A 24384-nucleotide genomic window follows, 5' to 3' on the forward strand; every position below is an offset into this window, starting at 1 on the left:
TTAATCTCTTGTTCTTCTGGGAGTTGTAGTGGACTAGTATGATCTCATTTTCCTGCGCGCTGCGCTGAGGAAGGACCGATTGACTTGTGACGTAATTCCTCTGCGCCCAGACAAGCGGTGTCGTTGAGGAAAACAAATGATCCAGATCCGTTCATCTGTTGTATCATTTTATTCCTGCATATTGACTTGAATTTCTTCAGAAGGGCGGATTTCACGGCGAGTATTTATTTAGTTGAGAATAGTTGACTTCAGCGGAGCTTTAGATGAAGTTTAATTCAGTTTGGAGCTATACAACATTTGGAATCTGAACATTATTGCTCAAACAATTACTAATTATTAATCGATTCAAACAATGTTTCTGCTTTATTCCTGTAAACAGGACAGCTAAGCGCAGTTTACCACAGATGCTTCTATTTATTTATGCTTCTTAAACTCTCTTATTTATTATCTTTAACGTTACAAGAGACGCACTGGTTGTGTCTCAAAACATAGTGAGCTGCCTGGTTAGACTCTTTAGGGCGTGCAGCATGTGTGGAGTGCATGGGTTTGCATCTTTCTAAGCATCATAGCAGTTTGCAGAATTTTGGGGAATCAAAGGTGCAGTGGAAAAAGGTTTGTGGTACAAAAAAAATGCTAGACAGGCAGCTTGCTGTATTTTGAGACACGACTATTAATATATTGATTTATTTATTGAGGTTTCTTCTTTTTTCTTTTTCTGTTTCTTTTTTGCAGAAGACGCTCAGTATGGCGTTAAAATCTGGAGAAGAGCGCCTGAAGGAGATGGAGGCAGAGATGGCACTGTGAGTTTTTCTCATTTCACTCATGTTCAGTTGTTCCAGCTGGTGTGTTTGGAGTGTGTAGAATAGAGCATTTCTGACTTCATGAATGCTGATGTTGTTGCTTCTCCGGTAGGTTTGAGCAGGAGGTGTTGGGAGGACCTGTGGCACCTACAGTGGTTGAAGCTGTTCCAGTCGCTCTGGCAATGCCAGCCGTACCCATGATCAGGCCTATTATTGGCACAAACACGTACAGACAGGTATTAATTACTGATAACTAAAAAAAAAAACCTAATATTTTACATTCTATTTTTGTATTCTGGGTTGAGTGGGGTCCAAAAGACTAATTATGAAAATTCTTTTGCATAATTGGTATATTTTTCTGATTTACTAATTTATTTAATTACAAATTACTTTATTACACATTGTTATAATAAGTGAAAAATGTAATTAAAAAATAAGACCTATTCATATATATATATTGATATATATTTCTACAAACATTCATCAATTCTAACTAACTTTTCTTCTTCTTTTTGTTTGTTTTTTAGGTCCAGCAGACTTTGGATGCAAGAGCTGCCACTTTAGTTGGTCCGCCGCCTACATTTGTTGGTCCTGGTACAACTATTTCACACTCTTATTATACAGTCTGAGTAGAAGTCATATATAGAAAGCAGCTGACAATCATCTGATATTTATTTGTAGCTATGCCGGCAGTAGCGCCTCCTCCAATGATGCGACCAGCATTTGTCCCGCATGTCTTACAGAGACCAGGTAATCAGGATTCCCATTATTGTGTCTGTGTATTTGTATCAGCAGGGTCTTGAGCCATATATATATATATATATATATATATATATATATATATATATATATATATATATATATTAAAAATAAACCTTTATTTTGGATGCGAGTAAAAGCATCCAAAATAAAGGTTTATTTTTACATAAGAACACAAGAAAAATGTTTTATTTATATATAATGTAAATTATGTATATAGGCCTATATATATATACACACACACACACACACACAGTATATACATGCAAATATTTCTTAAATATATACAGTAGATGCATATATGTATTTATAAATATAAAACACAGAACACACACACACATATTATGTAAAAACAAACCTTTATTTTGGATGCGATTAATCATTGCCCAGCACTAATATATATAAGGCTGGGCAATATGGACAAAAAAAAAAATCATATCTCAGTATTTTGCGATATATGCAAAATGAAAATATTTGCATGACTTTCTTATATTTAGAGATGGAGAATATACCTGTGAAATGTAAGTTATGCACTGAGGAAAACATCACATCTCAAACACATTAAACAGCACAAGTATCTATCTTTCAGCACATATCTGTCACAGCATCTGACGGGGCAAGCCTCTTTAAACAATAAGCGTTAACTATATCTTACGAGTTATTTTTATTGACGCCCTTAATATAACATCTCTCATGTTTAGGGAAAAATGGATAATGCACTTTCCCCACAGCATCTCACTCTGTGTTCTCCGCTTTTTTTAACATATGCTCGTAATATCAAAATGCTCTATATATTGATTTAAATGGTATTGCCTCATCCTATATCGTTTATAAAAAAATCGCTATATTGTGCAAGCTTGATATACCATCCAACCAAATATATATATATTAAATATAATATTTTTTAATACATTTTCTATTTACAGAACATTATAGAGCCTAAAATATAATGATGCATATTTTAAAATATCTTAATGTATTTTTTCCAGTGGGTCAGAGAATGCCACTAATGCGTGGTCCACCTCCTCAGGGCATGATAGCACCTCCTCTTCCCAGACCTCCACCTCCTCCACCCATGATGATGGCTCCACCTATGCCAGGACCTCCTCAGCCCTCCATGGGTCCAGTTGGACCACCCATGGGGCCCATGCCACCAGTGGGTATTTTCTGAATTGTAATCAGCTTTCAGGGTATTTTTAAGGTTACTTTGTGCTTTAAAAATTCAGATCTCAGTATCACAAATGTTTTCCTAAATGAATGGCAGGCTGGAAACATGAACCCTATGCCTCCGGCACCACCGCGACCCATGAGTCAAGCCCCTGCGAAGATCACTCCCAGTGTTATACAGGCGGCCCCCACTGTTTACACAGCTCCTCCTGCCCCGAAGAGAATTGACTTCAAGAGCCAGAAACAAGCACGCATGGTAAAGTATCAACACACACTTGACTGTCCTGTTTCACAAAAAGTCCATATGCTTGTTTCACTGATTTGCTTGAAAGTTCGGTACTGACATTTTATATAGATCACACTCACAAGGTGTAATTTAAAAAACTATAAAACAGGTCCATGACCTTTGAAAGTCCCCCTGCAGTAAATCATTTTATCCCTTAAAAAAATTCTTCATGCCTCAAATTGAATGCTTGAATGTAACTCATAGTATAGTATGGAACTATGAATATGCAAATTAGTCTCTGCCTCCACTCAATCAATCACACCAGCTCGGACTACCTGATCCACTCGGTCAGCTGTAGTAAACACAATGGCAATTAGAAATATTGGTTTAATTCAGGCATACATGTTAAAACCAGAAACTGAATCAGAAGAAGAAGAGGGGGCGTGAATTATACTAGCTAAGCCCCCCTCAAACGAAAGCAAGTTGATACTGTAATAATGTAATTTTGATGACACGGATTTGGTTGACGCTCCAGTGCGTATTTGTGTTTACGCTCTGGAGAACATAAAATGTTTCTATTTACTATGTTTTTGCTTTGGTGAGCAATGTTGCCAATCACATATTTATTAATATCTTAAACGTTGATCTTGAACAAATAACTTGACTCTGACAAAGTGTAGACGTGATGTAAATAAGAGATTCATTCTAGACAACTTTATTGATTATAATGGAACTGTGAGATTGTGAACTGAGATGAGTAACAGCTTTTTAGTGGTTATAAAGGGAGCTGTCTTGGCGTGCTTTCTAGGTTAAATATAATCCATTCAGAATTGGAATAAAAGTCGACGCATAACGGTAATTTATATGATTATAATGTTATGTTACGTAAACCATGTTCCTGTTCGCCATCTCAGAGTCAGACAGCTGTCTTCAAAAAAATCTGCATTCTTAGAAATGATAGGAAAAGCCCCACCTTGCACATTGAAGGGGTTTGGTTACTTATTTGTGATGCTCCGATTTCAAACCAAGTTTTTGAGACTGTCTTTGGTTCACTGCAGTTTTAAGGAGAAAGTACTCAGGAATGGTGTTGACTTATGATTATGTGCATAGTTTGTTTTTAAGCATATTAAAAACACCACACAGACATATAAACAACATTAAAAACATGATTTTCACCACAGGGGGTCTTTAAGATTTGATTAATTTTTCATTATTTTCCCAGGCCTCGAAAGCACTATTTTAGGATTCATTGGTATTTCCAGGGTTTCCACGACTTTCGAAACCCTGTTATTAGCAATATATGCTGAAATAATATAATAATCAATGATACAATTGGTATTTATCAGTAATAGTTAGTATTAAATGTGGTTAATAATAAACTGTGACTATGGCTGAAAAGTATTTATGATTTAGTATAAATAATTTAGTATAAAATTACTAAATTAGTAAATTACATTTGTTGCCAATCACCATTACTTTAACAACTTTACTATACGGTTTACATATTTTGCTTTCCATGCCTGGATAAGTCATGTAAATTCATTGGCCAGGTGCTGTGAGAACCCTGTAGGACCTATTCACTGTTTTCACAGCATCAATTATGACATTTAATATCAAAGCACCATATAATTCATTAAAAAAAAAAAAAAAACTTGTAAGTGAGAAATTTAAATCCCCTTGTGTTTCCTTTGTAATGCTTGCAATGCTGATCTAAACCTTCTCTCGGCTCGTTTTCTCAGGAGGAGTTGTCCGCATTGGTGGCGGAGCAGCAGGCTGCAGTCAAGGCAGCTGGGCTTCTGGAATTAAAGAAGGAGGTGGTCCCAGATGACAGCAAGATCGGGCCGAGCAAGCCAGAACCTGAGCCTACACATGTAGAGGTTTAATATGAATCTATTAAATTTGCTCAGGACATATTACACTTACAGGGGTTGGACAAAAGTTCTTGTGGCCAGAAGGATTTTTAGCCATTCCCCTTCAAGAGCTGTGTCCATGTCACTATGTGATGCAGCTGAAGGAAAATGCTCCTACAAGGGGCACCAGATCTTAATGTCTAATATTATATTATTTTCTTTATATATCATATTTTTTATTTTAGTTTTAGTACAGAGTCCCACAAATGACATGTGGATAAAAACAACAACAACAACACACACACACACACACACACACACACACATACATATATATATATATATATATATATATATAATTTATTGTGGCAACGAAATAAGAATTTTGTTCCCACGTTTTAGTAAATCGTAGCCATGTTAAATTTATGAATTCCCTCATTTTGATTGAACTAAAATAGAGGAACTAATTATTACAACGTGGCCATGATATATTGTGTGCATGATTTACTTAAAACGAGGGAACAAATTAGTAAAACATGCTGATTAGGAAGTCGTAGGAATTAATTGTTAATTCATAGCCAAAATAATTTTTTTCCCCACATCATGTGCGGGACTCTATGGAAGCTTATTTCCGGCTCAGAATAAAACATTTTAAAAGATAATTGCAAAAATTTATAATTTTTTTTTTATCTCACAATTGCGAGTTATAAAGGCAGAATTGCGAGAAATAAACTTGCAACTCTGACTTTATGACATGCAATTCTGACTTTATATCTCGCAATTCTGACTTTATATCTCGCAATTCTGACATCTTTTCTCAGAATTGTGAGATATAAACTTGCAATTGTGAGTTATAAAGTGAAATTCTAAGGAAAAAAAGACTGACTTTTTACCTCAGAATTGCAAGTTTATATCTCTCAATTCTGACTTTATAACAAACAATTGCGACTTTATATCAAGAAATTCTGATTTTATAACTCAAGATAAAATCTGAGATAAAAAGTCAGAATTGTGAGATTCTGAGAGAAAATCTTACCTTTTTTATTCTGTGACGGAAACAAGCTTCCATTGGGCTCTGTATTTTAGCACTTAAACTTATTTATTGTGTTTTTTTAATCTAATATTTATATTTAGTTTTATTTCAGCTTTATATCAATTAACATAAATGTCATTTCTAATAGTTTTGTGTAACACTGGACAAAGAAAGAAACGGTTAGTGTAAAGCAATTCTTGATATGAGTATTGTTCTAATTATTTCTTTTTTTACATATGCCTAGCCTGCTGATACCAGCACAGAAGACAAGAAGAAAGGGAAACAGGAAAAGCAGAAGAAATGCATCCGGGTGGCAGCTGGTGTCACATGGGAGGACACCAGTCTATTAGAGTGGGAAACAGGTGTGTGAACATTTAGACAATACAACCTTCTTTTTTTTACTTTTATTTTGAAAGAAGCCAAAACATATAATCTATGTTGTTCTTGTCTTCTCAGATGATTTCCGGATATTTTGTGGAGATCTGGGGAATGAGGTGAACGATGACATTCTGGCGAGAGCGTTTAGTCGTTATCCATCATTCCTGAAGGCGAAGGTTGTTCGAGACAAACGCACTGGGAAAACAAAGGGATACGGCTTCGTGAGTTTTAAAGATCCCAATGATTATGTGCGCGCCATGAGAGAAATGAACGGTGAGTTATGGAGGATAATATAATGCAGAAAAATGCAATTAATTAAGTTTGCATATACATTACTGTTCAGAATTGTGGGGTCATTTTTTTCCTAGTATTATATTTTTTAAATTATTATTATTATTTTTTTTGCAAGGATACATTAAATTGATCAAAAGGTACAGTAAAGACATTTATAATGTTACAAAACATGCTGCTCTTTTGAACTTTCAGTTCATAAAAGAATCCTGAGGGGAAAAAATGTATCATGGTTTCCACAAATATACTAAGCAGCACAACTGTTTTCAACATTGATAATAATAAGAAATGTTTCTTGAGAAGCAAATCAGCATATTAGAATGAATTCTGAAGGATCATGTGACACTGAAGACTGGAGTAATGATGCTGAAAATTTAGCTTTGCATCACAGGAATAAATTATAGTTTAAAATATATAATTGCATAGAAAAGTTATTTGAAATTGTATTATTTTAACAGTGTTTTTCTTATCAAATAAAAGCAGCCTTGGTTGGCAGAAGAGACTTTAAATTTTTTTTTAAACATTTTATTTAACAACAAAATATACAATGCAAAAACAATGAGCAAACACCAAATTAGCTTCACTAAACACATCTAAATGATCTCCTGGACAATTCATATTTGAAAAAGTCTGAAGTCAAACTCAGATCTGTATCCAGCACGTCTGGAACTGGAAAATTCACACTCTCTTGTCTTTGTCTTTAGGGAGGTATGTGGGCAGCAGACCCATCAAACTGAGAAAGAGTTCATGGAAGGACCGCAATCTGGAAGTTGTGCGTAAGAAACAGAAAGAGAAAAAGAAGTTGGGATTGAGATAATCCATCTATACTGAAACTGTGGACTTGATTTGTGTGTCCAGGACATGTATAATGAGTAGGAGTCAGTCACACTCCTCCATTAGTTGCAAACAAAAGACTGTCAACTTCCCATATGGCCCTTATTACTAATAAATCTACATTTATTTCCATGTGTATTATCACACACTGACCTCTCCCTCTTTCACTGCATGCTGTAAAAATCTTTCACTTGTCCAGAATCCTTCAAGAGAGATTTTTAAATGTATGAAGTGTGGTTATGAAACTGGTTACCAGGTGGATGTTTGAAGTAAAATGTGTAAAAAAAAAAAAAAAATGCAAATCTTTTCAATAAACTGTGGAGTTTCTTTAGTTTCATTTCTGACCTGTTTATTAAATCTTGAATGCCTCAACTAATGATTCTGAAAGCAACCACCAGGTAGCTCCCCAAAGTTATGAATGATGCATAATTCTTTGAACCTCTTGTAAACGTTAATACACATAATAATAATTGTAATGTAAAGACATGATAATAATTACCATTTATTAATTTTTTGGGAAAAGCTTTCATAGTCACGGTTGATAGGAAACCAAAAGGTTTTCTCTCTAACCACAAACGCCCACTTGCATGTGTTTCTAAAAGACTCATTTCCTAAAGCTGACGTGAAAAAAGCAGAAATGGCTTGTGCATCAATCTGTCTGACAAACAACTGAAAATATACACACATCACAACAACAGGAGAAAATGCACCGTAGAGCCACAAGTGAGTTTTTAACTTAATCAAAATTAGGACAGCACTTCAGTTTAAATTGAATGATATCTGATTGTTTTCAGGAGCCTGTTTACAAATGTACTTGTTCTGTTTGTACTCTCTCTCTCTCTCTCTTTATACTTTCACATTAATAGGTCTGTTAATTTATGAAAGTACTTTCCTTGTCTATCTGTTAACATTTCATATTTGGTTGTGTAGTGTCTCTTTTCACTAATTCATGTTGAGATGGTTTAACAGACAGTGTTTGTGCATCCTTCAGATTTGCTCCTTCAAATAAAGTGATTTGTTACATAAAAGCTCAAAATATATGTAATTAAAAATCTTCTTTTCTTAAAAGTTCTGTGATACATGATGGTATCAGATGATAATGTCATGGGACTGAAAAGTTACCAAATTAATGTTTACAGTTTTTTTCCCCCATGTAACCAATTGATATCTTAATACTGTGGTAAGTACATGTCATGTTGGAAGTATGATAGAATATATCAACGAATGGTATATTTCACAGTACTTTTTGTGAGAGGTGGTACATGTCCAAAAACATTAATTTTATTGTACTCAGATACGCCTGAGTACTGACTATGCAAAAAGTATGTGAATTTTGATATGCTATACAATACTTATTGATTACCATATTCATGTACTATGAATAGCGTATTATTTGAATAGTAGTCACTGATTACCATATTTATATACTATGGTTTTTATGGTAGGCTATTATTTAAAAAAAAAATAACAAGCTACTTAAAAGAAAAACATGGTAGCCTACTATAATTGTACATGTCCGTGTTTCGTTTGCCATAACGGTTATAAAGTAGGGTTTCGTTAAATTCTTGCCTTCATTATTTTGTTAATTCTACTGGATGACGATTGCGCGCCTCCGCCCATTGATCAGCGGCGCGCTCCAGGCTTCCTTTTGTCCAACTGGCCACCTCAGTGGAATATTCCATTATGGAAAAGAGGGGAGTACAACTTGGTTGTCTTTCCCAAAGTTTTACTTTATACAATAATACAGCGCTGCTATCACACCCGGCGGAAACAACTACATTAGATTCTACATATTTTGTAATGCAACGATATAGATCGTAAAAAAAGTCCTCGGCCGCGTTTGGGTGAAGTGAGGGCACCCGTAAGTTGTTTTGGGAACGGCGAAGAACCCCTCAGTTCTCCCAGCGAGCAAGTGAGATGAGATGGGCGGGAGAAGAACACGCGGGGACTATGCTGCTGTTCCGGGGAATTTAATCGATTTGAGTCTCCTGTCTGAGTAAATTGTTTTTGGATGTCACAGTAGTGGCAATATGTATCTGTGCGGGGTTTGTGGAGTTGTGTGAGGACGCGCAAGGCATTTTTCCTTCTCCTATTCCTCCTTTGGCTGTTTATCTGGGGCTCACCACTCTAACGTCTCTCAGACTCTGGCGTCCGGTGGTGCTTTTGCGCGATCCAGGTCATTAACACACTATTGCGAAATATAACCAGGATGTAAGGAAAAGCGTTGATGTGGGAAGAAACTTTGGAGACCCATCCTGATCCAAACACGGAGCCCTGCTGGTCCCTCCCGCCTAAGCTGGAGATAGGGATGGTGGTAAGTTATAATTCTGTATTAAAACCTTTACAATCAACCTCAGTGTTTATTGGTTTTCCACAATAGCCCATTTCAATTGCCTCCACTTTCCCCTCACTGATTGAGTTCGTTGTACAGATGCAGTTGTTGCCATTAGTTACAAGATCAGCATCAGCAACACACTGCATCTGACAAACTGCTATTGTCCCTCATCTGATGTTGCTAGAAAGTGGTTCACTGTTTTTTTGTGGGGTTTGAGCCCCTCCCTGTTTACCATTCCCACCCAGCCAGCCCAGCACTATTCCACTGGGTGTACAGCTTCTTTACTGGGTATAATTTAATTTATCTGCCATTGTGATGTGCTCATCATCAGTAACTGTTTCAATATGCATATGCTTCATCTTTTGTTTCGCTTCATCAAAGAGACCATCCTGATCCAACAAAGACGTGTCCTGAAACTCCTTGTCCCCTTTTGAATATCCCAGATGGCAGGATACATGCGTTTAGACATTCTACAAAGGGTATTTGAGTCGGCTATGTTATAGATCTGAATACTGTTTGCTCAGTGGTTTGTTTAAAAGCAGTGGACCTGCCGGTTCTTCTGGAGACCAACTAAATCACAAACACACTCCGTTTGTTCATGCATATGGCTTGACTTCTTGGGAAAGCACTGGCCTGTGTTAAAGCTTACTCAGTCAACATTGGCTAAGACTAGTCATCATAGGAAATGTAAAAACGTGTAGCTAAAAGTCTTTGTACATCACCACAAAGAGTTGCAATAGCCTAAGGGAAATTCTATGATTTCGACATGTTAAAAATGTGGGATTATAACATTCACTAGGGGTATGTTTACACAACATCGATATAGGCCTTCTATAAACGTAAAAGTTTTTCTTTGTGTTTTTCGCATACAGACGACAATGTTGTTAAAATGATCCCCGGTCTGTGAAAACGCTGTATTATTCATGCCAGGCCAGTAGTTGGCGATGTCACTTTGTAAAGAAACACCGCACGTCTATAGACTGAACATGTAGCCTAATACGCATTGCCGTCACCGTTTTCACAAATTTGAGTTTTTGTAGTTTACAGAGAGACTATAATGGAGACTATAATTTTCAAAAAAACTTCCACTTTGAAACCCGTTTTCAAAAGTTTGAGTTTTCAGGCCCCCAAAACACTGTGGTCGTGTAAATGAATGGCCAAAACACATAAAGAAGTTTTCTGTTTTTAGTGGAAAGCATTGTTGTGTAAATGGCTCTAAACCACCAACTAACCAAAATTGTTTGTTGTGTCTTTTAGCTGTGGAGTTTCTTCTTTTGCCTGAATCTGGTTGCTTAAACTGTTAGTTTTTCATCTGTACATTTTTCAGTCTCTCTCTCTCTCTCTCTCTCTCTCTCTCTCTCTCTCTCTCTCTCTCTCTCTCTCTCTCTCTCTCTCTCTCTCTCTCTCTCGTGTATTTTCAAACCATTATGACTTTCTTTCTGCTGTGGGACACCAAAGGAGAAGAATATTTAAAGAAAACAATGGAAGTGGATGGGGATCAGTGACTGTCAAGTTCTAAAGTCACAAGACTAAAACAAAAATTTTAAATCTTGCTTGACAGCCGTGGTCTCTTTCATTGCATGGCAAAAGTAACTTGGACATCCACAGAAGAACGAAAGTCTTACTGAAAGATGCAAGGATGAGCAAATGATGACAACATATTTATTTATAGGTGCACTGTTTATTTAAAGGCAAAGTGAGTCATTTCTGAGAAACGCTGTTGAAAATTTAAATCAACACCTAAACAAACAGTATTGCAAATATTTGCAATAAGTGGATTGGACCGACCCACATTTCACCAAAAATCTCTTGTAGGCAATGGGGGCATATGATGGGGCGGTGAGATAGTAAGCAAGATGGATATTCGCAGAATGATTACAAAAAGAGAGATGGCTCAGGTATAACCAAAGAGGGAATGGTCAGAGGAATATAATTGGAAGAAGAAGGGTTACGATCAGACAAGAGCTAGGACCTATACGTGCTAAATACTGTAAAAGCTTTCCAGTGCTGGAAGCGGAAAGACGTGAGAGAGCGGGAAGGCCTGAAAATGGATACTGAGGTTGCTTTGTTTCTGTTCGATACTTGAGTAACATTGGTTTTTGCTTTTTACAGAACCAAGCTGTTGTATGCTGTTGTTGTTGATTCACCCATACTTGCGCGAGCTGTCTGATGTGCCATCTGTAGTAGTTGCCTGTGTTGCATAGCATGCTCATTATTTTGGGAGTGGAGCAATGAAGGGAGTTTGTTTGTTTAGGTGTCGATTTCAAATATCAACGTTGTTTCTCAGAAATCCCTTACTGCAACTTTAAGCTGTCTAAGTTTTAAGTAGGGCTAGGTGAAAAAAATGATAGCGATAATTATTGCGAGTAAAATAACAAGATAATGATAACAACTATAATTTTTTCTCCGTGTCGCCCAGCCTTAGTTTTAAGTCCATAGAAGTTAATTCCTCTTTTTTTGATTTGATATTAGGGGTGTGCCATATCATACCGTCCACGATAATACTGGTATACATTTTTACATGATAAAAAAGTGTCATATCGCGATATCAATGATATAGCGACGCGATGACATATGGCGCTTTTACGTTCCCTAGCACGCACAACAACAACACCTGTCTGAGCGCGAGAGCAGCCTGTCAGCCTCCGATGACGATTTAGCAATTTCACAAACAGCTTGAGTGTTCAGCGGGGCTGCCGACGCGCGTCTTCTCTCGCGCGCGTTTAGGAGTCGGGACATGACTGAATGGTCTCTTGCACAATCGGGCCATCAGTGCATCGTAACTAAAGTTTATAATTTTCAAGTCTTCTTAATTCTTATCAGTTTAAACATTCAAGCGGGTTTAAACTATCCAGTAAGCTACTCGCGCAGTCTCTGAGAGAGTTGCACTGCGTGCATACATAGAGTAGCCTAAAGCTCGCGAGAAACTAAAGTTATTTTTCGCGGATTATATCGCTTTAATGGAAAAACGCAAAATTGTGTAAAACTTCCGGTCTTGGTAATTATACTCATAAACACAGTCGGTTATGTATAAAACGCATGTGACAGTGTGACAGACAGTATAATGAAAACAGCAATGGATCCGTGCACTAGCTGTAAAAGTGACAGCAGCCATAGGCTGTGCGTCTGTCATTACATTTACATTTATTCATTTAGCTGACGCTTTTATCCAAAGCGACTTACAATTGCTATATTTCAGAGGTCGCACGCCTCTGGAGCAACTAGGGGTTAAGTGTCTTGCTCAGAGACACATTGGTGTCTCAGAGTGGATTCAAACCCAGGTCTCTCACACCAAAGGCATGTGTCTTATCAACTGCGCCATCACCACCCCTGTCGTCAAAACAACAAAAGATAGCTTTAATTGTAATGAATGAGAATTATTAGCCTATGTATTTAATTTAATCAGGAAACAGAACTAAAAGACTATGTGTTATTTTACATTTGATTACTTTATTATGTTTCTGTAGTATTTCTGAATACTGGTGTTAGACCTACACACATTTAACATTTAATTCAAAGATTGAAATCAATCTTCCTTGTGTTGTGTAAACTCTTAACAACAAAATTACCACATTGTAAAAACGCAATGAGTGAGCAAACATTTAGGCGAGATAAACTGAATAAGAAAATTTTCAACAACAACAACAAAAAAATGTCTATATCGTCATAAATATCATTATCGCAAATATTCTTGAAATATCGTGATAGAATTTTGAGGCTATATCGCCCACCCCTATTTGATATCAGTGTTTTGTTAAGGTTGGGATAGTCAAATCTGGAACAGCATACAGAGAAAACTCATGACTAGAGCGAGTGAGACACTGGGTGTGATGAGGCAGTTGGCGATCAAGGTGTTTAATTACCGCCACAGCATCCTGGTCTGGTGGAGAGTGTGTGTGGGAACTTGGCAGTGTGTCCGTGGACGTTCTTGTCTGCAAGATTTACGATGGATATTTGGGAGTCAGAAAGCCATTCTTTTTCATTCTTGTGACTGCATTGATTGGATTTTCTTGACACTGGCAATCGTTTGGCAGTGAGTGCAGTGGAAATCAATACAGTTTAACTCTAATGTGGTCTAAAGTTCCTCCTTAATGTTAAATTTCTAGGTAAAGCTTGGCACAGCCCAGATGTAGACTATCTTGAAGACCAGGCACAATTTACTTGTTAATATTTAAAGAGCATAGGCTGTGTTCCAGAATAAATTTACTTTATCTAATTGATGAAAGCTTAGATATTAAATGAAGGTTTCCAGTGCAAGCTTAGAGGAATAGTTCACTCAATTGACAAAAAATTACAATCGACGTTATTTATTCGTGTGTTTGGAAGTTTGGAATCTTTACACAACTCTCTTTCATATTATAAAAGCCTTGAACTATTGCAATAGAGTCATATAGGCCAAGTTAATATTGTTTTTGGAGCATAACAACTTGTCACTATGAAATGTTGGTGATTAAAAAAAAAATGCATTTAATGGTATTCAAACATTTTCCTTTGTGGTCCAAAGAAAATATAACCGCTTTTAGTTTTGGAACAAGTAAATATAAAATATGAATGGAGTAAATATTAAAGGTATTATATAATAATATTTCTAAACCTGTATACATTTCTTTTTCTGTAGAATATAAAAGAAGATAATATTTTGGGTAACTACACAGTTGATGGCAGCCATTGACTTCCATAGTAGGAAAAAAATTACTATGGAAGTCAACGGCTACTGTCAACTGTTTGTTTACCAACATTCTTCAAAATATCTTCTTTTATGTTCAACAGAAGAAAGAAACTCATACAGATTTGGAACGGATTTTCATTTCTTGGGTGGAATATCCCTTTAACTATTGTTTTAATCTCATAGATGACCTGTCAACGCTGTTATGTGATATTTATATATCTGGAAAAAAACAAAACATCTTTCATCTTTCAATTGCAAAAGCCCATTTGGAACCACAAAGGAAGGATGCAAATTAAAAGGAGCCTATCAATATGCAAATACAGCCCCACACGGAGACATGAATAGAGCATCACATGCTCATAACCTCAGAGAACATGCTGTTTGCATCAGAGACAGCTGTGTTACGCAACCTGCGCCTCCATCCTTCACTGCAACTTGGGCTGCTGCAATTACATAAAGATCTCACGTATGTTAAAGAGAGAGGGCTGAGAGAAAGGGAATAATGCCCGCCAATCTTCATTTCCATCATTATCTCATCCGCTTCCTGTTTACCGTTCGAGTAGTGTATCTCTCAGACACACACGTCCCCCAACTGCTCTTTTCTCCTTGTATGAAAAGGTTGCACATCTATCTAGTGCATTCTGTGTTTTGGAGTTACATCACTTGGATTACATGTTGAGGTTTTATTTGAAGGTTCGTTTAGGGATTCAATCACGATTTGCTGTTGTATTGGTGGTAAATGATAGGGGTGTAACAATATCGTATCACAATACATCGCAATAAAAAATGCAACAAAATGTATCGTGAACAGTTCATCCAAAATGAAAATTATTGTGTGTAAAATTTATTTTTACAGAGTTTCAGTGTCAGTACTGCATTAAACTACTAGGCTATATATAATGCAGTGGGGGAATATTTGTGGGTCCTGATAATGCCAAATGTCTTATGATACCTGTAAAAAGTGGCCTACATTATTTTATCTAGCCAGCGACAGAGTGCAAGCATATTAGTCTAAAATAGTTCTCTTTCCGCTTCAGAATCATGAATATTTTTATTCTGGTGTCACCATTGTCCTGTGCATTTGTTGAGTTAACAGCACCAAATCTAAGCCTATTCATTTACACCCACAACCAAATTTAGCATTTTAATCAACAGTACATTTTTTGTTAACCTTTTATCATATGTTTTGGCGTATTGCAATAATTTCGTATCGTGGTATCGAATCGTGACATATGGGGTATTGTTACACCCTAGATGATGTACAGGTGTAGAGCCGGGGCCTGTTTCAGAAAGGAGGTTAAGTGAAAACTCTTGAATGTTAACCCTGAAATGAGGCAAACTCTGGGTTTTCCGTTTCAGAATGGGAGGTATGTCAAACCCCATTAAGCAGAGTTAGTCAAGCCCGTTTCTGAAAGAGGGGTAACTTATACTCAGAGTCAGTTACCATGGTAACTTACTCTGTGAACCTAACCTGGTCGGGTTATATTTTATCTTATATAAACCCAGAGTTTTTCTTTTAGTAAATGCATTTTTATTTAATAATCTTTAGATATTTTGACTGGAAACAACAAGACAAAAATGCAAAGTAAGAAAAGCATTTTTTGCAGTGCAGTTCATTCATTCATTCATTGCACATTTTTCTATATAACATCGGAGAGAGCACATTTGTAAAGCTGCTGTATCAGAGCATGAAGGAAAATGTGCCTCGCTCTCACAGTTTTTCTGAGAGTTTTTGCGTTGTTCCTGGACACAAACTCATGAGATCCATCCAAGAGAAGTTTCACAGGATTGCAGGACAGTGGTGGAGAAATCGGTTTAAATGAGGCTAATCTGATAAATGACATACATTTGATAACATCTTGCTGTGACCTCTGAAAGTAACCTAATAATTAGATATTCCTTTAGGATTTCCAATGTGGTTGGATACATTGATTATATTCCCATATTCCCATCATCGCACCTTCCGAAAATGAATCCGATTACTGTACGGAATGGAAGGTTGTCTGAGATATATGCCGTAACCACCACAGCTGTTAAATACACACAAATTACTCACAATTTATTTGGTCATCTTTATTTCCTACAAATACAAAAGCAACAGTTATTCTTTTTCCTGTTGGATTTTAATATTCTTCCAATATTGTGTATCTCCTCTTCATCTATCGGTGATGGTGCAGGTCCAGCCTCTGTTGGCCCAGTAGAAGTCGAATGTTAATTTAATTTCATTAGCCTAATTAAAAAAATGTAACAGGTTGGATTAGAGAACATTTAATTATGTTGCTGCACATTGAAGTAGACACTGAATTATATTTATTTAATGTCAAATGTTTGTAAAGTCATGTAGCCTACAGCCATGAACCTTTTATGCGTAAAGATTGAATTATGAATTTATTGTTCATTTTTAGTTGCTTCCACATTTTTGTTTTTGTTTTTTGCCTATGGGATACCATGAAAATGAGTATTAGTTCAATAACTTACCTTTCTGTCAGTTTTCACTTGATAATATAACAGTGAATAAGAATTATACTTGTGTATTGACTCGGAACATGTGGATGTCTTTTTGTCGGGTGCTGTTGGTGAATCGTAATTTCGGAGCTCCATTGATCATGGCTTTTCATAGTTGTGGGGCACGCGCTTAACTCAGTGAACCTACTCAGAGTTGATTGAACTAGCTCAATTCAGCTGTTCTGAAACCGAAAACTCAGTTTCCCATCTCAGGGTAAGTCAACTCAGAGTTCAAGTTTTAACTCAGAGTTGGTTGAACCTCCTTATTGAAACAGGCCCCTGGTGCTAAGGAGATGCTTATGTGGTTTAGTCTTCAGGAAAAGTCAAATTTGTAGTTCATGCATGCACATGATGTTAGAGATTCCTTTGTTTTAGATGTTGACATCTTAAATTTACTCACCCTCATGTTACTCCAAACCCATATGATTTTCTATCTTCTGTGAAACCAAACAGGTTAGGCAGAATGTTTATGCATGTTTTTCAATGCAACAGAAGTACTAGCCAAGTTTACTCCAGTTTTTGAGTTCCGTTATTGCCAAAGTGAAAATGTTTGTGAAATTTGCTATCTCCAGTCTGTCTCCATCCAAATTGGCCTGATAAAATGGTGTGCAAAATGAAGTCATCCAAATTGTCGTCTAGGTTTTGGTGTATCGCAAAAGAAATCTGCCATTGTCGAAGTTTTACTCTGGATTGGAACAACTAAAACCAATTTCGTTCTGATTTTCTAAATTTCTATTTTGTTCAGCTAAACATTTTGCTCTTTTTTTGTCCTTTGAATTGTTTGTAATTCCTGCAAGAAAAGCTGCCTCAAAATCACTTGACACATTGCGTGATGTTCATGGGACCGTAAAAATACTTACTGATTAGAGTTCAGAATTTAGATTTTATCAGGCACTGTGTATGAAGTCCAAATTAATTTAAAGGGTGCTTCGATCAGGATTTTTGGGGCAGATCATCGATTACTGATCAGTGGAAGCAGTATTGGCTTGGGGTGTAACGATTACTATTACTATACATTATACTCAACATTATATATAATAGTTAGTTTAATGTAGTTGTAATGCTGGCGCAGACGCAAGGGGATCCATTCGCAGCATTTATTAGAATGGTCAAAACAGGCAGGGTCAAACAGAACAGAGAAGGCAAGGCTGAGATAGGGCTGGACGATATGGCCAAATTTTATATCACAATATATTTCTTAATTTCGGTCGATACGATATAATTCCGATATCGATATGAACAATATAAAAGCCTCAGAAAAACTGCCAAGAACGTCCATAACAGATGTCTGTTCCTACAATCTTCTGAAAAATGAATTTGCCAAGTCTATGAAATCTGCTGGAGTCTTTCGCTACTGCACCATAACAAACTACATGAAGCAATGAAATAACAATAATATTCTCTTCTCAATACCTGCTACAAGACTATGAAAGCATATGGGTAGCAATATTCAGTTTGAAATGTAATATGCAAAATGACAATGTAATATGTAAAATGGCAATGCATTTCTGTTTTTAAATTTACATTTGCCATAACATTTGTGCAACATTTGGTACACAAAATGGGGGAATTTTTTTCCGATTTAAATCCCATTTCCTGCATTTACATAAATTTAGGGACTATGGTGTTACAAAATCCAGGAAATAATTAAGTTGATTATAATGATAAATTCTGCCAGAAATAAAAGTAGGCTACTAAACTATGTATAACAAAAATATGTCTTACTTTTTTCAAGACTTGAGATAATCATTTTATAAAGTCAAAAATGTTGAACCATTAATGTTTTGTGTGTAAATAAAACTGAAATATACAGAAATTGAATAAGGTTATCAAATAGTCTGAACCTGCATAAATTATAAATTAAATATAGATTAATCCTTATTAAAGCTACACACGTTCTTTAGACAAGATCAGTGAGTAATTTGCTCTGTTCCCCTTTGTTCTTTGGTTAACAGACAGAATTGGCTGCTGTCCCTTTAAGATCTGTCGCTGATGAGAGGATCTAACGCATTTAATTTTCTCATTTAGGCTACTCTTAACTTTCATTTAAGATTTTATTTGACTCATTTAGACTGTTCTTGTGAGGATACAATTGACAAAACGGACATTTTGGCATAAATGTGTGTGTTATTATTCAAGCGCTAAAGAAAGAGAACTGGATTCTGCGCATCGTGTGCGTGTGTGTGCGCGCGTCAGGACATTCACAGGGAGCGATACCTGCTCATTAGAACTTTCGGTGAGCTATTTTTAGAGTGTGGACGCGACGTTCCTGGCCGCGGACGTGCGCATCGGCACAGTCTATCTCCTGATCCTCGTTTGATGTGTTCCCGCTGCTAGTCGTCCGGCATATTTTGCAGCACGCTGGAACACCAAAACACCACTGAATTTATACCACTGAATTAGTCTTTCCTCTCTTATCAACTATTTCGTCTGCTTTCTCCTCAGTTGTGGAAGCTCGTTCAGTCACATTTGCATTGCGGTCAGAGGCGCTAATTCTGTGGCTGAAACTTGCAGCGTTGGAGATCCGCTGCTCTGAGCAGTGGCTGCGTGTCTGTGGTGTACGTCATCAGGAAAGTAGCCATTTGTGTTCTGCTCTTTCTGACGGCTGCGCGCCTAACGTCAGTCAGTGACAAATGCTGCTATGTATATTGAAATATCGAAAATGCGTTTAAAAATCATATCACCGTTATCGAAAAAAAAATAATTTTGCGATATATATTGATATTAAATTATTGTCCAGCCCTAGGCTGAGACAAACCAGGTAGACAGGCAAAGGGTCGAGGCAGGCCGAGAGAATCAGAGTCCAGTAAACAATCCAGGGTCAGGGCAGGCAGAGAAGGGTCAGCTACGATAAACTATCCACAGGTCAAACACAGGAATCAAACTTGAAACTTGGGAAGATACCGCTCAGAAATGATGGCCTGGGCAGATCAAGACTTCGCAGAGAAGTGGTGTGTGGATGTGTGTGTAAATGAAGTGCAGGTGTGTGTGCAATCAGTGCAGTGCAGATGTATGGTGTAATCAGTCCAGGGAGGTGTATGATGGGAAATGTAGTCCAAGTAGACCCAGGAAGTGCGTGGCTAATCGTGACAGTAGTAATGCCACTGAAACTCCTTTAACTTAATTTTTTTTTTCTCATGTAGTACTCTCACTTTCAACGCGGGCATTCATTGGATCTCTTGTTTGTGCTTTCACTTTGAGGATTGCGTTCCAGCGAGAATGTTGGTAATCAAACAGCTGACGGTAGCCATTGACTTCCATAGTAGGAAAAACAACTACTATGGAAGTCGATGTTAACTGTCTGGTTACCGACATTCTTCAAAATACCTTCTTTTGTGTTCAACAGAAGAAAGAAACTTTTACTGGTTTGGATTGGAACAACATTTTTTGGGTGAACTATCCCTTTAAACATCTGTGTTTTAAATGGAGAACTAATATTTCATTCACATCAATTATTGAGCCCTGTAGCTGGCCTACAGTTATTCTACATCATCAGAAAGAGCGTCTCATTGGCGTATTCATCTCTGCGCCAGCAAGCCTGATGTCATTGTAGCTTTGTATTTCTCTTGTCTTCATTCTGTGCAGTGATTCTGTGCATTACGTTGCTCTCGTCTTAGGTTGGTGTCTGGGCTTCAAGCTCAAAGAGTATTTTAGATCTTAACAAAAGAGACAAAGGAACAAAGTGAACTTTGAAATGTGTTTGAAATGGTGCTTGTGTGATGATGTTTTGGATGTACTGGAGTTCTGCGAGGCTTTCGCAGATTTTCGTCAATTTATGTTATGTACTAAAACCTAGTGGAGTTTTAAGAGCAAACACTGACTAAATAACAAAGATATGTTGTGAATCTTTATTTTTTTTAACCACTGATATCTTGAGAGCAGCAGACATGCATAAAATTGCCTAAATCTTTGCAAACATATTACGAATTAAGAAATATATATTTTTATGAAAAGATTTGAGTCATAATAGAAAATAGAAACCATGCATAATAAGAGGGGTTCAGTAGATTGTGGAAATTAACCAGTGGGGAACAACGAATGATGATTGGCCAATTTGACACAATTATTGACCAACGTCAATAATCTAAATATGGCCAAATAGCAGCCAATATTTTTGTCTCACTAATCTAAAATATTCCCAAATCACAGGTATTGTCAGTTATTTGTAGAGGGTTAAACTTAAATTTTAATTTTAATACTTAATATTAAATTTAATTAGCGAAGTTGGCGTCAATTTCAAAATATAAAGGGGGAAAAAAACAATTTCATAGTTTCTGTGGAGATCTGGATGCACTAAACTAAAAAGTGCACAAAACCTTTCTCATTTTCCGACAATATAGAATCTAGATTGTCTTTCTCATTGTTTTAGATTTCTTGTTAGCTGGTTCAACTCCAGTGTTGCAATTAAAGTCTTTGTTTTATTGTTAATTTTACAGATAATATCGGTTATAATTATCAAGACATAGGAAGCGTCTAGTTAAAATCAGTAATTTTACCATTTGACAATACATTTTTTGGTCATGAAAGAATATTGAACTAGATTTGTGGGAAATTTTTTTGTGGTATTTCTTAATTCATACTTCTTTCATTATTATATACACAGCTGTGCCAGTGACCTCTTTCCCAGGCTTAAGTTAGACATGAGCTCTGATGCCCCCGTGGGCAAATGACACAGAGTCAGTTCAGCCACTAGAATCATTCTGCCCCGTCAGCCCACATTTTCTCATAGACTGTGTGTGAGCCTCATTCTTCAACACATCTTTAGATTTTCTCACTGAATCTCATAGAGTATTCTTGGGGATGAAGATGTCGTTCATTTCACCCTGTTATATTCTAGTCTTGAAGAAGGATGGTGTGAGAATTTTCGTAGCTGGCGATTATCGGGCCAGTTCTGCATTGTTACTACATCCTTGTTTTAAGTGTCTAAGACAGCTCTCTGTGCGCGCACACAGAAAACAGGTCGCAAGGACTTAATTGAATCTCTTTTGTACCACACAAAAGAGATTCAATTAAGTCCTCCTGACCTGTTTTCTTGCACTAGTCCTGCCAAAATTTTCAAATGGTCAAAGTTCTTTACAAAAAAATATGCAACTAATCAATTAGTTTTCTACTTTGGACACATAGCCTAGCCTGGAATTGAGCAGCTACAAATTAATGAAGTTAAAAACAATGACATGAATTTGACAATGAAGAACTTTTCAAATCAATATTTTGATCTTTTGCTTGAATCTGAATGGTTAAAAATCACTTAATTGTTTAAATTGACAAGACTTAAAAACACGTGGAAATGATAAACTTTCATGACAACGCAGCACTGGCTCAAATGCGCAAGTGACAATTTTGTCAACTGTCCGGAGCGTCTTTCACTCTAGCCCTGAGACATCGGGCAGTCCTTATTATCGAGCCCTGTTGTTTAGCCTACAATATGGAAGTATATCTCTTCTCTCTCGGCTCATGTAAACTCTCTTCTCTGTGGGGGTATGTTGCATTTCCTTCGGTGGGTTTATGTTGTGGTTCAACCTTTCGTCACAGTGCTCTGTGTTAAATTTTATGCCCTTGAGGTCTGCATGTTTAGCACATGAAGGAAATCGTGAGGTTTTTTTTTGGTCTTTTCTCACAGCCTATGGACTCTAGAGTCTGTTTCAACACCATCTTAAGTTTCAGCCTCCAAGTTTCCCATCATGTCATAGCCATGCATTTGCTTCTGCGTTCAGCATGGAGCGGTTTCGCATTCCTCGCTACACTTCATTTATCTGTGTTTTATTTTGAATGAATGAAGTAAAAGCTCTAAAACAGTCACAGGTCTTGTAAAAGCAGCTGCTTTGAACTCGTGCCCGGAGGAACTTTGCCAACACAAATGGGCTTTGCCCATCCCCACCGCTACACGCATTGCATACATCAGTATGTAGCTCTCTTTGTGGATGCTAACTTGGTAACTTGTGAGTGTAATGATGTTTAACACCCTGACATTCATTTCATACAGTTAATAATAGTTTACCCAAAAATAAAAATTCTCATGTTGTTCCAACCCTGTATTATTTTTTTTCTTCTTCTTTGCAACACAAAAAGAGAAGTTAGGGTGAATTAGCGAGCTTATAAGCTTTCTTGTTGCCATGCAACGAAAGTGGATGTTTATTTATAGTGTAAAGATTTTTTTGTGACCATCATCAACTTTTTGATGTATGGAAAAGAGCACCGTGAATATTATGCCTCATAGCAGTGTTTTCTGTTTCACAAACGAAATAAAAATTAGTGTCAAAATGAGAGGAAGATAAGTGAATGGGTAAATAATTTTTGGATAAACTATTCACTTATTTTAACATTACCATTTAATTTTACTAATAGTCATGTAGTTAGTCTCAGTAAACTACAGAGAAAGACTTATGTGTAATGCATTATTTATAAATCAAATCCAGATGGGACTTTAACAAAATAATTATAGTAATACTAGTAATAATAAAAATACTAGTAATAACAATGATGATATTAATAATTAAAGAGTTCTATTTACTTTTGCTTATAAAGGATCTAAATACTTTAAAACTGCCAAAAATATAATTTGAAAGCCCCCCCACCCACACTTTTAGACCAAAATAGTGATTTAATTGCAAATATTTTAATCTGAAGACAACTTTCATCCTGACCTATTACGATCTGGCTTTACTCTCTGTCAGGGTTTTACACTGTTTTATTCAGTCATTGGCACTTCTTCACTCCGATATGCTCATGCAAACAGACAAACACTTTGTCTAACTGCAGAGAGTTATTCTCTCCTAGCCTCTCTCCATCATTTCCTCATTTCTTTGTCGTCTTTTCTTCCTCCTACACTCACGTGGCCCCAGCTGGGATGCAGAGAGAGTGTTTAGTATGCCAGCAGCGCTTCTGGGCCTTCCTGATTCTCCATAGAAAGCAGGACAGAACGTGAAGAGGGGGGTCACAACGCCACAGTGGACTGTGGGAGCAGAGTTTCTAAGATCCGCTCCAGGAATGTCCATGATTCATTTGACCTTGCTTTTACTCAATCCCCAGTTGTCCCTTGTCATCGCAGGCACATGAGCTCTGTCCCATGCTAGTGTCTGAGGGGAGAGTAGATGGAGGTTTTGGAGCAGTTGCTTCCCCGGGTGAGCATTCAGAACTTGCGGGGACAGACGTGGATAGCTGTAGATCTATGAATGAGGTCCTTTAAAGTGCTGGGGGTTGGGTGGGATCTTTAAGAAGGGGCTGAGGAAGGAGTAGGGGGGTCCAGGGGCCCTTAGAAGCCATGGGTGAATGGGAAGGCCAAGGCTGCTTTGTTCTGAGGTTGAAGGGCCCTGGGGGGAAAGTGGAACACAACAGAAATTTACAGGACCACATTAGGTGAGGGATGGAGAGGAAGTTTCCCAATACAACGAGAACTGAACATTACGTAGTGGTTCTCAACTGATGTCCCAAAAATGAATCGTAGGTCTGTCCTGAAAGTCTGGGAAAATTGTGAAAATTTAATTTAGAATCTAAAATTTTTCCATATTTGTTTGTTTGTTTGATTGATTAGGGGCAT

At 37.0% G+C, this 24384-nt stretch overlaps 2 protein-coding genes across 18 annotated transcripts in view; both read left to right on the forward strand.

Moving 5' to 3' along the window:
• Nucleotides 1–24: 24 nt before the first annotated feature.
• rbm42 (RNA binding motif protein 42) lies at nt 25–7675 on the forward strand. 5 transcript variants are annotated; one of them, XM_077214787.1, is made up of 11 exons: nt 25–216; nt 733–800; nt 913–1036; nt 1328–1394; nt 1482–1550; nt 2549–2715; nt 2824–2982; nt 4692–4829; nt 6080–6197; nt 6292–6486; nt 7209–7675. In XM_077214787.1, exons 2-11 carry the CDS (start codon nt 745–747, stop codon nt 7319–7321), a joined length of 1206 nt encoding a protein of 401 aa, XP_077070902.1. In that variant the 5' UTR covers nt 25–216; nt 733–744; the 3' UTR covers nt 7322–7675. The 5 variants fall into 5 exon arrangements, with proteins under 5 accessions (XP_077070902.1, XP_077070903.1, XP_077070900.1 ...); XM_077214788.1 differs by having other exon boundaries at nt 62–216; nt 1328–1388; XM_077214785.1 differs by having other exon boundaries at nt 91–220.
• A 271-nt stretch (nt 7676–7946) lies between these two features.
• arhgap33 (Rho GTPase activating protein 33) overlaps nt 7947–24384 on the forward strand; it is a 62030-nt gene continuing 45592 nt past the window's right edge. For 4 of the 13 annotated variants that reach the window (XM_077214731.1, XM_077214735.1, XM_077214732.1 and 1 more), the window contains exon 1: nt 7947–8061. In XM_077214731.1, the coding sequence (XP_077070846.1) occupies nt 8043–8061 (19 nt within the window). In that variant the 5' untranslated portion in view covers nt 7947–8042. Of the gene's footprint in view, nt 8062–9232; nt 9653–24384 lie in introns of those variants that run through there. The other 9 variants (XM_077214743.1, XM_077214745.1, XM_077214741.1 and 6 more) reach the window with 8 other exon arrangements.

Source organism: Siphateles boraxobius, unplaced genomic scaffold (assembly GCF_051911475.1).
Source record: "Siphateles boraxobius isolate OS27281-9 unplaced genomic scaffold, OSU_SipBor_1 68, whole genome shotgun sequence".
Taxonomy (NCBI): Eukaryota; Metazoa; Chordata; class Actinopteri; order Cypriniformes; family Leuciscidae; genus Siphateles; species Siphateles boraxobius.